This window comes from Pholcus phalangioides, unplaced genomic scaffold (genome assembly GCF_987345545.1).
Source record: "Pholcus phalangioides strain wild (caught in Gottingen) unplaced genomic scaffold, Ppha-v1.0 ptg000004l_1, whole genome shotgun sequence".
Taxonomy (NCBI): Eukaryota; Metazoa; Arthropoda; class Arachnida; order Araneae; family Pholcidae; genus Pholcus; species Pholcus phalangioides.
In genome coordinates, this window is record NW_028301597.1 from 22,198,611 (window position 1) to 22,212,481 (window position 13,871).

Sequence of the window (13,871 nt, forward strand, 5' to 3'; positions counted from 1 at the left end):
TTTTAAAAAAAACCAAAAAACCGGGTTTTTTTGGTTTAAACCAGGTTTTTTTGGTTTAAACCGGTTTTTTTGTTTTAAATAGTATTAACATTAAAAACAGTGAAATTTCTGAAAAATCATTCAAACTTCCAATAATTAACAAAAATAAAATGTTTATTAATGTAATTAACACAATTCCCATGCTAATTAATCAATAAATATTTATTAAATTTTAACAAAAACCAACTTTTGCCATTTAATTATTTTTTGCTTAACTCAATGGATTACTATGCGTTTGAAAATTCTTTTAATGTTATTATTAATCATATAATATATAAAGGTTTTTCTCCAGTTACTTTCAGTATACTTAATTACGAAGCTATTTTGCAAAAAGTGGGAAATTTGCTCGCAGAATGGAAATGATAGCCAGTCAAGGCAAAATTATAACTTAATTATAGCATTGCACGAGTCCATAATTCACGGAAACATCACAAAAAAAAATGAAGTAATTGGTTAAGGTGCATCCTGTCAAAATGGGTCTTCAGCAGCTGCTTTGCTGGTATTGCAGTGTGCATCTTGATAGAAGTTCTATCCACACACTGATGCTGTGGAAGTGCCGAAATGATGTGGTTGCACAAAATAGATTATACTGCTGGCCAAGTACAGCATCATCTACTTGCACATTTTGCACTTTTTTCTTTTTCGAAAGAAATGTCCATTGCTTCAGGAGTATCCATGCAAATTTTCAGGTCATTTCGATCAGTACTTATTGTATAGTTTTGGAATCAAAACTTAAATTATAATCACCCTGTATATAGCTGATTATTTTTTATAAATCTGTTACTACTATACAGTAGAACCTTGACTAACTGGGCTTAACAGTGTGTGTGTGAAAGTATAAAAAAACAACTATTGAATATTAAGACTGGGAGATATACAGTAGATGTGCTACTTCTTATGGGAATGAAAATGTATGTGAGGTAATGTGACAACTAGTACACTAGTCTTTGTCCTTTAAGGACAGCTGGTGTCTTTATTGGATTATAGGACCACCTGCCCCTAAAATGATGGTGTCACTACTGTAGCTGCTTCTTTGTGAAGGGAAAAAGAAACCCCGTGAGATATGTAATACACCACTACATTTAGATGTGTGATGCTATCCTTATTCATGAATTTGCTAAAGATAGAGCATCAGAATGTAGCCAAAGGTTAGAAAATGTTGTAAGGATGAGAAGTTTTGACTTTTATATATAACTTTAAATGACTAAGATACTTCATATGAAAAATATATATATATTCTGGCCACTTTTATGAGACTTTTTGAAAAAAACCACTTATAAAATCTTATGTCATTTAAAGATATACCGTCAGAATGTACCCCAAGGATATAAAAGGAGGTAAATATGAAACATTTTGGCTAATAATGAACAAATATGATATTTTTCAGGGAAAAAAATAATATTTAGGCCACTTTTATCTGATTTTTTGAAAAAAACCAAAGTGGTTTTTTTAAAAAAACCAGTTGGTTAAAACCAAGGTTTAAACCATGGTTTAAACCAACGTGGTTTAAACCAAACAACCCTGTCACTGAGTACTAAAGAGTTAAGTCAGTGGGTTTCAAGCATTTGACACCGGCAACTCCCTTATCCTAATGATTGATTATGCTTATGGATTTCTGATTTCTGACAAAATTTTGATATCCCTACAGCCACAATGTGATCACTTTGAGAACATCTTGAAATGACCTCACCTTATGTATGATGCTGACACTTTCTTGAATAATCGCTGACTCCCATTTTTCATCTGTAGTTTTGAATGATAGATTGTGCAGCGTGAATCCAAAACTGAAAGGGTTCTTAGGATCAGACACAGTGTCCTCATACCTTATATGGATGTCAATAATTTCTACTTGTAGGTTCTTTATAATCTGAGTGACCAACTTTTCAGTGAAGGTATCTTTCTTGTCGTCTTTTATCAGATCTTTTTTTTTATGAACATAAAATAAGCAGATATAAAGAAAAAATATTTTAAAAAGTTTTTGTTTTTATATTCATAAAATACAATTCCAGTACACTGACAAGCAAACATTATTTTCAGAGGATACAGCTTATAACCTTTTCCAAAAACCATCATAAATAAGTTTCAAAGCTAGAAAACACTTTAAACAGGAAATCTCTATGAGTACCAGTAAAAGTTGGGACCACAAAAATGAGTCTCACTAAGCAGGAAAAAGTTCTAAAGGCAGAAACACACTACACTGACAACAATGATGTGATAATCACGTCACATCAGAAATGTTGTAAATTCTGATTCATGGAAAATATGTGACGTGAAGAATTCGTCACAGAATTTCCACGAATCAGAATTCACAATGTCTCTCACATGACCTGAAATCACATCATGTCAGTGTAGTGTGTTTCAGCCTTAAGTGGGGAACAAACATTGTTGAGATCCTCTGTACAACTAAAAAAAATTTCATTTGTGTATAAGTATTTATGTATTTTACAATATAATTTCATAAATCCCAAAACCCAAAAAATACTACACTGGCATGGAACTAGACCTACACTTTATTGTTGAACTTAAGTAATAGAAGGGGGGTTGTAGGTATTAAAAAAATGTTGATTTCCCTACTTACATCTATATGCTATTTTTTTTTTTTTGAGAGAGAGGATTATTAATATTTATTTCTACCTTCCCCAACAGAAATCTATAATACACATAATGCAATTTGGATGATTTTTAGTCTATAATCCTTGAATTATACACAGAAAATGGAAATAATAATACTGATTAATTCTTTCACACCAAATATATGATAGGCATAGCAGTTTACTGAACTGCTCATTAACCTTTTTACCCATGAGACTGTCATTATTTTTTAATGATCTTCTTTCCTCTTTTCAAAACAAAGAAAAAAAAAGCTTTGAGATCAAAAACCTAAAAAAATTTAAATGAAATAATTAAAAACATCAAGGACAAAGAAATTTTCTACACACATATACAGTCAAACCTCGTTAATGAATCACTCTTCAGAGAGCAAAAATATGACTTAGTAAGCGGAGTGACTCGTTAAATGGAGCAAGCCATAGCTGTGCCAATTCCTGCCTGAAGACAATTGGGACTTCCAAAAAGTGACCCGGAGGTAAGCGGAATGACATGTTAACCGGGTGACACACTAACAAGGTTTGACTGTAGTTGGATTTTATTAAGATATTTTTACACAATATTTAAAACCATTCAGCTCACTTTTCTGGACTGCTCTTTGTTTTTCTTCCTCTATCCTTTGCAATTCAGCCTGCTTTGCTGCTTCAGCAGCCTTTTCTTCTTTTTCGGCATCATATTTCACAGCTGTAATACATAAAAATATACTAAAGTACCTACATTACAGATGTTAGCTACATAGTGAGAAATTATACACAAATATGTAAAACAAACCATCAAAAATTGAACAAAATCTTTTCCGAAATAATTCATGGGTAATAAAAATAATGAAGAATCTGTTATATAGGAAACAATTCAGCAAGTGGTAATATCAATTTTTTTTTTAATATGGTCAAAAAATTTGATCATTTTTTATGCACCACAGGTCATTTCAGCCTGAGGGCTATTTAGGCAGGAACTTACGGTCAATTGGCGATTCCAAACAGCACCATTTTTTTAAATACGTCTTGCAGAGAGTTTGGTGAATTAACCCTTTGGTGGAGACTCCTTGCAATATATATATATATATATAGCAAGCTTTTCTTGTGATCTTCAGTTAATCTTTAGGGGAAGCATTGACAGTCACAGAAAAAATTGTACTACTATTATTCAATCTTATCTTTTAGTCGACAACAAAACAGGCATATCACTTTCGGGAAATTTATGACTTACTACTACTAAACCATACATGCACCAAGTGAACATTCATTTAGGAAATTTCCAATGAATTTTTGTGGCCCCAAAGTATTTATGAAGTTAGAACATGAAAAATCACAACTTTGACAACATAAACACAATTGGGTCACACACACACACACTTAGAACACACACATTCCGGCATGCACTAACTCATTACAAATTCTGCAGAAATGTGTACGGGGTGCATGTACGGTTAAATAGTATTAGTGTTTATGAAATCAGCATTAGACATGTTTTGTGTTCAAGAAGTGCTACCATATTTTTCCTATACTGTAAATGAAAGTACTGTATTGCAAGACAACACAGTAGCAAGAGCATAACTAAGTAACCAATTAATTGAAAATCATAGGGAATGATTAGGATTCTAATTTGTAACTGCGATCCCTGATCGCCAACCTGTCTTAGCAATTTTGCGACATACTAATAGTTATCCCGTGTGCTTTTCTAGGAAAAATCTTTCAGATCTCTCAAGTCTATAGGCCATATCAAAAAATGAACCTTTTTCCACAAAAGATAAACTGATGACAAGATCTGCACATACGCCCTCTTATCAAAACTTACCTAAATTGGGAATGACAACAACATAAAGGCCTTCTATAGTAGCTGTCACGGGAGCTGTATACATATTCTTCCATGGTATATTGAGCACTAGATTACCTACAAATGAGCATACCAAAATATAATTAGGGAAAACGTTTGCATATTGCTATAATTGTATATTAATAACTAGTTGACATTGATTCACATATGCTCAACTTAATTTATTCTTTATTTTTAGTATTACAGAACCAACTGATTGTATCTAAAGAAGATTTAAAAAAATATTTCATTAATTTTTGTAATCAAAAATATTTCAATAGCTGATTTGAAGCTCTCTTAATTTGATTCTTTTCATTTCAACATTTACACACTTTTTTGTATGTTCTGACCAATGCCCGAAGTATGGACACTGCATAACACCCAAACTTTGGACACTGGACAGTTATATACAGTGAAAATTCGCTACAACAATAAAACCCCTCTACAACAATGTTTACCTCTGAAGTCTTGTTTGGAAATGTCTATACTATAATGTTAAACTGCTGCATCTCAATATAATGATAATCCATTTTAAACAACTAAATTTTTCCTAGGCGAGTAGCGTGTCTTATTATCAAGGTTTCACTATAGTTCATTAAAACAATACATAAAATAAACTACACACGTCAATATTAACATTATTGTTTAAATAAGTTTTCAGAGTTACCTAAGTGTCCAGATATCACACGAACAGGAAGATCTAGATCATCTAAAGCACTGTCTTTCACATCTAGGTGTTTTAAGCTCACGTCACCTATAGGTGGAAAAAATTAAGACATTATAAGAAAATTCTGGACTTTTGCATATCAAATATATATATATATATATTTTATAAATCTCTGCTGTCCTTTCTTTCATTGATTCAACTCTTTATACAGTGCACTACACAAATGCAGTGTAAATTAGTAGTAACTTGTTAAAGGTTCATTCATTGATTGCTAATAATCGAATTAAGCTGGTTTTGTCTTGTATAATTTGTCTCACAAATTTCCTACTGACATAGAATATATCACTACCCATTTTTAGACTAGTCAGAATGTTTTTGACCAAAACTTCTCAAAAACCACATGGATCAGCAATTTTCTAATTGAAGGCTTTCCGTAAGACAGGTTCTGAGGGTAATTTTGCTGGATTAAGAAAATAAGTCACACCTTTTCTCACCACCTTTCACTTAAAAGCTTTATTTCTTCACGTCTGATTGTTTCACAAAGACCTCCTAAACCACCAGTCATAACTCCCCTTCTGCTTGATTTTCATCCGGGACCAATCCTCGATTGCAAGGGGGGTCAAATGATCCATGGTTGAGAACTACATTTAACACGCTTACAGTGGATCCCCTGAATCACAAAAAACTTTCCCGTCAGCAAAATAGAGTGCTTTAAACTGGAAATCTGGCAGGGTTGTTTGGTTTAAACCTTGGTTTTAACCAAGTGGTTTTTTTAAAAAAACCACTTTTTGTGCTTTCAACCTCATAGCCAGAACACGCGGTGGACAACATATTTAACATTTTTTAAGTAAGTTGTAGTTATTTGTTCAATTACTTCATTTTTTGTGATGTTTCCATGAATTATGAAATCGTGATTGCTATAATTAAGGTATCATTTTGCCATGACTGGCTATCGTTTCCATTCTGCGAGCAAATTTCCCCCATGTTGGATGATGTCATTAATTTTACATTTTTAAGTATTTTTTCCCCTTTATCAAATAAAATTGAATTTTTTCAGGAATATTCATGTCGATTTTCAAGTCATTCTGACAATTGTTCTTTTTTCACAGTGTTTCGAAATCAGAACCTTAGTTATAATCACCCTGTATATCGTAAATCATTGCTAATTAATCTGCATTATTTATGCTTCATTAAATACATTATATTCACCTAATTTTTATTAATTTTTGCAAAATAGCTTCCTAATTAAGTATACTAAAAGTAACTGGAGAAAAACCTTTATATACTATATGGTTAATAATAACATTAAAAGAATTTTCAAACACACAGTAATCCATTGAGTTAAGCAAAAAATAATTAAATTGCAAAAGTTGGTTTTTGTTAAAATGTAATAAATATTTATTGATTAATTAGCATGGAAATAGTGTTAATTACATTAATAAACATTTTATTTTAGTTAATTATTGGAAGTGGGAATGATTTTTCAGAAATTTCATTGTTTTTAATGTTGATACTATTTAAAACAAAAAAACCGGTTTTTTTACCAACCCTGAAATCTGGACAAATTGGGATCATGGAAAATGTTGTAATCAGCTGGAAAATGTTTTAAGTAGAAATATTATAAATAGGATTCATATAGGGTAAGATGTCACTCTTCATATATTTACACAAGATCTTCAAAAACAGAATGTTATTTAGAGATGATGGTTCACCATCTCTACATCAGGGCTTGACAAATCAAAAAAGAATTTCAGCGGCAACAAAATTTCATAGCTCCAAACATTTTTCCCGACAAAATCGGTCCAAATTAGTGTATTCTTAGACTTGTCAGGGAATAAGAACCTCTTTACATGATGGCAGACACGCTGAAATTTTTTCACTGTCTTCAGACTTCAATCCAGTTACATCCCTAAAGCAGAGTGATTTGCATTGTTCTGCAACAAGCCTTCAGCTGACTGGAAACTGAGGATTCTACCAGAATTCTGCAGTAAAAATTCCGAAAATAGTGTTTTCTTAAAATTCTTTCAGATTGTTCTGCAGAAGCACTGATTCTGCAATGTTGAAGTTTTCTGCATATTCTGCTTCGGGGAGTTACAAAAATTAGACGCAGATGTCAATTCTTTAGTTGCCATGACGACTTAGCAGGGTTGGCAAAAAAAGATTTTTTTTTAAAAAAACCAAAAACTGGGTTTTTTGGTTCAAATAGCATTAACATTAAAAACAATAAAATATTTGAAAAATCATTCAAGCTTCTAGTATAATTAATTAAAATAAAACGTTTATTAATGTAATTAACACTATTACCATATTAATCAATCTACAAATATTTCTTACATTTTAACAAAAATCCACTTTTGCAATTTAGTTATTTTTTGTTTGACTAAATGAATTACTTTGTCTGAAAGTTCTTAATGTTATTATTAACCATAATATATATATATATATATATATATATATATATATAAAGGTTTTTTTCTCCAGTTACTTTCAGCATGCTTAATTAGGAAGCTATTTTGCAAAAACTACAATGAAAATTAGGTGAATATAATGTATTTAATGAAGCATAAATAATGCAGATTAATTAGCGATGATTTATGATATACGGGGTGATTATAACTAAAGTTCTGATTTCAAAACACTTTAAAAAAACCATAGTCAGAATGACTTTAAAATTTACATGAATATTCCTGAAGCAATGGAATTTTAAATGGCAAAGGAGAAAAAATATTTAAAAATGTAAAATTAACAACACTATACTCATCCAACACGTGGGAAATTTGCCCTCCCCCACAGCCAGAAGTTACAAGGGTTAAGGTCAGGTGAACTGACGGCCAGGTGTTGTGTCATCCTGTTATTGTCAAAATGGTTCTTCAGCAGCTGCTTTGCTGGTATTGCAATGTGCATCTTGATAAAAGTTGTACTATCCACACACTGATGTTGTTGAAGTGCAGAAATGATGTGGTTACACAAAATGGTGTTATCCTGCTGGCAGGGCCGTCTTAAGAGGATCATGGGCCCCTGGACCAAGTGGTTTTTCTGAGGCCATACCAGGTCAATTCTAGAAAATTTCAACCAAATCTCATTTTTGTGGGGCCCCTCTTCTCTTGAGGCTCTCGGGCTGTGCCTGGGTGGGCCCATGCATTAAGATGTCACTGCCGGCTAGCCAAGTACAGCATCATCTACTTGTACATTTTGCACTTTTTTCTTTTCTTTGCCAAAGAAATTTTCATTGCTTCAAGAGTATCCATGAAAATTTTCAAGTCATTCTGGCCAGTAGTTCTTATTGTATAGTTTTGGAATCAAAACTTTAAATTATAATCACCCTGTATATAGCTGATTATATTTTTCATAAATCTTTTACTACGATACAGTAGAACTGTGATTAACTGGGCTTAATAGTGAAAGTATAAAAAAAACTATTGTATATTAGGGACTGGGTGTATACTATGTACAAGTAGCAGCATACCTGATACCGTATATCAATACAGTATCAGGTATGCTGCTACTTGTAAGAAAATGTGAGGTGATGTAATTAACTGCTAGTACATTGGTCTTTGTTGTTTAGGGACGACAACTGGTGTCTTTATTGAATTATAAGACCACCTGCCCTAGCATGATGGTATCAATACTGTTGCTGCTTCTTTGTGAAAGAAACAACAAAAATAAAAAAATGTGAGATAATGCACCACTACATTTAGATGTGTAATGCAATCCTTATTCATGAATTTGCTAAAGATAGAGCATCAGAATGTATCCAAAAGTTAGAAAATGTGGTAAGAATGAGAAATTTTGGCTATAAATAACTAAGATACTTTATATGAAAAAATATACACATTCAGACCACTTTTATGAGACTATATAAACCTGCTCTACATAACACATCCAGTTTCCTGACATCTTCACGGTTCCCACTCAAAAAATTAGAAACGGTAGGATAGCGGGTACACCCCTTAGACAAAAGATAATCATAGCATAATAAAGGAAAAAATCCTTAAAAATATTTTTTTTTTTGAAAAATTAAAAAAAAAAAAATTCATAGCACACTATTTTAGTATCCTGTAGATTGACTTGAGCCAAAGCAAAATGACAGAAATGACTTGGTAACAAAAACGATTTTTGGCCAAAATAGGGTATTAACAATCACAGATAATTTTTTTCCATTCCCCCTCACAATATATATTACATTCTTTTTTGGAGTCTCCCACAACTCTCTTTGACAATACACACAATCCCTGTCAACTCTCTTTGATAATACACACAGAAAATTATGAAGACATGCAAGTTTTTTAAGAATGATATTCTTTCGAGACCACTTCCAAGAGCACAGTGCTAAATATGTAAATTACAAGGTCTGATATAAATAAGTCAAAGTAAAACAGATAGTTTTACTGCATTGTCCATCCATTTTTTAAAAGGATGTTTAAATTTTAGTGCTCAACGCCAGCGTAATCGTTTTTCACAAATGAAGGTTTCAAAATGTGCACCATAATTTTGAATGATGAATGTTACTGCCCTAGACCATGAAGTAGTAAATACAAAATTATTTTTTTTCAACCAGGCAGAAGTCATTAATCACTACTCTACTTGTTGAACTTTCAAACTAAGCAAATGAAAAATTAATAAACCACCAAATGGTCCACATACACCCCTCCTTCCAAGTAACTTTAAAAACGATACAATTTCTGCTTTGGCAGAATGATTAATTGCAATCTAGTACATTTGTATTATTTGGCATTATATTGATGATTCTCTCAAAAATTAATATCAATTATACAAATTTTGCTGATAGGTTTTGGTAAGAAAAATAGGACAAAAACTAGAAAGCAGGACATTTTACCAAAAGTAAAACGAGTGGGAGCCTTGAATCTTGTTAGCACTTTTATCTTAATGCAGAGCTTGACCAATCAAAAAAAATATTTAGAAACCAGTCACAGCAGTGGATGAAATTTATTCATAATAAATTTTTTCTAAAATGAATAAACAAATTTACTATTGAGAGGCTGAACAAAAGTTCCAGTATATAAGAGTCCCTGTTGCGGGATGTGGGGCATTTGGGCAGCGCTACAACTCAGTGCCATCTTAACTCATGGGGGACCAACCCAGGTATGGTTCAAGAGCCTCAAGTGTGGGGGAGGGAGGAGAAGGATCCTCATGACAATGAGATCTGGTTAAGATTTTTGAGATAAAGCATGTGAATTAGTAGGCAGGCATTTGTTGTCAGATAGTGGCCTCAGAAAAATTATCAGCCCAGGGGCCCATGATGCCCTTAAGACAGCTTTGCTACAACTAGAAATGAAAATAGACTCCTTCACCTGCGGCCAGTGTCTATTTCGGCACCCTCCCCCACTCCCTGTAATTATGAACAAAAAAACACTGAACATTGAAGGGCCGGTCACACCCCACTTGATATCTGGGAGAGGTATCAAAGTGTTCCTGAAGGACGGGTGCATATGGAAATTTATTAAATAGCAAAACAACATGCAGCTGGTGTAGATTGAGTTCAAGAAACATTATACATTATAAGCCTTTTGAGACATAGGCATGGGCTATCCAGTATTCATTTTTTCCAGGCAGCATCTAATTTTCCAACAGGTTAGCAAAGTGATATATTGTTGTTCAAGGGTATTGGGTTACATAGTGCCGCAGAAAATTAACTAACTTACATATGCAGAACATTATAAGAATAGAAAAACAGCAAACTCAGTGCACCCAGGGTACTAGACCTCTCTACTCTCCCCTCTCTAATTGTAGCATTGGCCATGGATAAAGGCAGTGATGTATTTACAAGGGATGGGGGCTTAGTGAGATACAGCCCAGGGTGGCAAATTTGAGAAATGAGTGGTCAAGAAAATTGGCAAAATCGGGAAGGGTGGCAAAATTTATATAAATTTGCCTCTGCCGAGACAGCAAGGGTCAGTAAGTGACCTACGGAGTACGCAAGCATGTGAGCATCTGGGTAAAGGTGCAACATTAGTCATGCTGTTAATTAAACATGCCCTTCCCACATGGCTGTCTTAAGAGCACCATGGGGCCCCCCGGACCAAGTGATTGTTTCCAAGGCCTCCACCAAGCAAATCTACATGCATACTCCTCAAAAATTTCAACTACATCTCATTTTTGTGAAGCCCCCCCCCCCCCTGCCCGGGTGGGGCCCATGCGCCTCTGGGTAAAGGTACATTTAGTCATGCTGTTAATTAAACATATGCCCTTCCCACAGGGCGGTCTTAAGAGCACCATGGGGGGCCCAAGTGATTTTTCCAAGGCGTCCACCAGGCAAATTTACATACACACTCCTCAAAAATGTCAACTATATCTCATTTTTGTGAATCCCTTGAGGTGCCCGGGTGGGGCCCCATGTGTTAAGATGGCATTGCCTTCCCAATCGGGAGGGTGGAGGGGATCTCCATAAATATGTGATAAACACTAGGTGCATGAGATTAGGTAAGGGGAAATAAGATTTTACTGAATCAATAATCTTTTTTCATAATTGAAATCCAATCATCACGAATGAAATATGTGTGTACTCACCTCTCCATAGTCCCAATTTAAGTTGGCGAGAGTCAAAATTTTCGACATAATCTCCTAAAAAACGATTCAACAGATCCGCGACGACGTTCTCGAATACCATGACAAACAACGAACGAACAGTAAATTAAATCCGAGGAGTCACGTTATTATCTCATCGATATGGCAAACGTCCTGGCAAAAGACGTCGTCTGTTCCTCTAAGTTCTTTTTAATAGGACAGGAAACCAAAAGCATTTTATTATCATTTTTCGCATTGCACTCCCACCAGCCAGTGTTGTGTTGCAGGCGAGATAGATAAATAAATAAATCAAACAAGCTACAACCACAAAAATAAAACAAATTCACGTGCCGGGAAGTTATTACGTAATAAAAAGTATATTACGTCAGTGGCCTCGCCTACCAGCCATTATTTAATGAATTTTAAGAAAAAAAATTAAAATACTTCACATCATGATTAAATTTTTTTTTTTAATTAGTGTTCCGCATCATGATCATAATACGTCGAGGGGCGCTTTCAAGAAAATAATAACGGGATGTAAACTTTGCGTAGATTCTTTTTACTGTAGTTCTTATTTATCTTTCTCGATTGTAATTCATCGTAAAATCTATGATTTTTCTCGCATCTTTGATGACGTCACAATTGGATGCTTGGAAACAAATCTTGACCATATCTTATATGCTTTACGGGACACCCATATTTTCAATGCACACCCAATTTAGCAATGCAATTTTTTTTTTTTAATGAAACCTCAGATCCATCATTTTCACTGGTCAGCTAATTTGAATGAGTTTCAAAAACGATCTTTTTTTTTTCGTTGAATCCATCGTAAATAACTGTGAATTTTGTCGGCATGCTCTTTCCCCCGCCCCCTCAACTGTGGGGCCTATTTGTGGAAATTTCATCCCCGATATATTGCTCGGCTTGACCGTGTAAATGATAGAGTGAGCGACTAAGTGATTGCGCGAAAGACCATTGAGTGACCAAGTTAGTGGTAAGTGACCCTATGAGTGAATGGCCACAAAACTGGCCATCAAGGCGCGTATACTTAAGTATTAGGTCTGCAGGTGGCGACATAACAGAGACGTTTTTTCTCAGCCCACAATACATTAACTCCTAGCTTACAAGCGATTCGCAAGAAGTTTGGATGCCCCTATTTCACGAATCGGCAATAAATATGGTAGCCTTGTCCTAACCTAACTGCATGTTATGGAAAAGGGGAAAAAAGAGAAGAGAAAAGGAAGAAAAAAATGAAAGTGTAAAGCGGTATAATAGGTTAAGTTGATAAGAATTTAGGCACAAAGTAGGTTTCACTTTTCAGCCTCACCCTACCTATTCTTTCTTTCACTCTCATAAGAAAGACACATATGTGGGGGAAAAAACCAAGAGGAAAACAAATTATAGGGTTGCCCAAAAGCTTATCGATGATGAGGAGATAGGAACGAAAACAAAGAATGAACTTGTTTGAGTTTATTCCACTGGCACTTGGATGAAGCGGTTAAAGAAAGAGGTTTTCCTGACATTAATGCATAGACGGAAAGAGATGTCCGTGTCCCCGTATCATATTAGTCGGTCCGCTCGTTCGGACTGAAGAAGACCGGAGTTCAATTTTCGGTGGAGACTACTATTTTTTCTTTACAAAATTCCTCTCCTTATCCATAAAGTCTCTTTCCTCGATGTGTAACGGGCTGAGGAAATGGTGTCGAAGGAACGTTGAGTCGATATTCAAACTTACCAGACGTCCCTTTACCAAGATAAAATCTTATTTATCAATCAAAATTCCAATATATGTCTGTCAGAAATACAGGGTGTTCCATAAATTTGCAAATAGTTTAAAAATTCATATAAATTGAGGGAATTGGTATATTTGAATGCGGTTTGTAAAAACTAATTCTTACGAAAGGTTTTTGTTACGGAAAAAGTTTTGTTAAAATTTTTGTTGACAGAAGACCACGGCACGGCCGACTCAAGGCAGGCCAACGAGGATAGAGATCACGTGACTTTAAGCGTTCAATCCTTGGGCCGACTAGATGTGTTTGGTCCCATGACACATTCCCTCTGAAGTGCTGGGGATGAACTTAGGGAATATACAGACTATATTCCCTAGATAGGGCGGATAAAGTCAGTGATGTCTTTATGGCCTCCAGGGAAACAAGGATCCTCCGTCCTTCAGGATCGACTGATTAAGTTGGGCATGAATCTTTCTCAATCTTTTCTG

General features: G+C 34.4%; 1 protein-coding gene across 8 annotated transcripts in view; it reads right to left on the minus strand.

Annotated features, from left to right (window-relative positions):
• Vps13 (vacuolar protein sorting 13C) overlaps positions 1-12,192 on the minus strand; it is a 190,209-nt gene extending 178,017 nt beyond the window's left edge. For 5 of the 8 annotated variants that reach the window (XM_089231120.1, XM_089231121.1, XM_089231122.1 and 2 more), the window contains exons 1-5: positions 11,657-12,150; positions 5,129-5,215; positions 4,444-4,539; positions 3,229-3,330; positions 1,730-1,959 (exon numbers count right to left, since the gene is read on the minus strand). In XM_089231120.1, the coding sequence (XP_089087246.1) occupies positions 1,730-1,959; positions 3,229-3,330; positions 4,444-4,539; positions 5,129-5,215; positions 11,657-11,756 (615 nt within the window). In that variant the 5' untranslated portion in view covers positions 11,757-12,150. Of the gene's footprint in view, positions 1-1,729; positions 1,960-3,228; positions 3,331-4,443; positions 4,540-5,128; positions 5,216-11,656 lie in introns of all 8 variants that reach the window. The other 3 variants (XM_089231124.1, XM_089231123.1, XM_089231119.1) reach the window with 2 other exon arrangements.
• Positions 12,193-13,871: the final 1,679 nt, after the last annotated feature.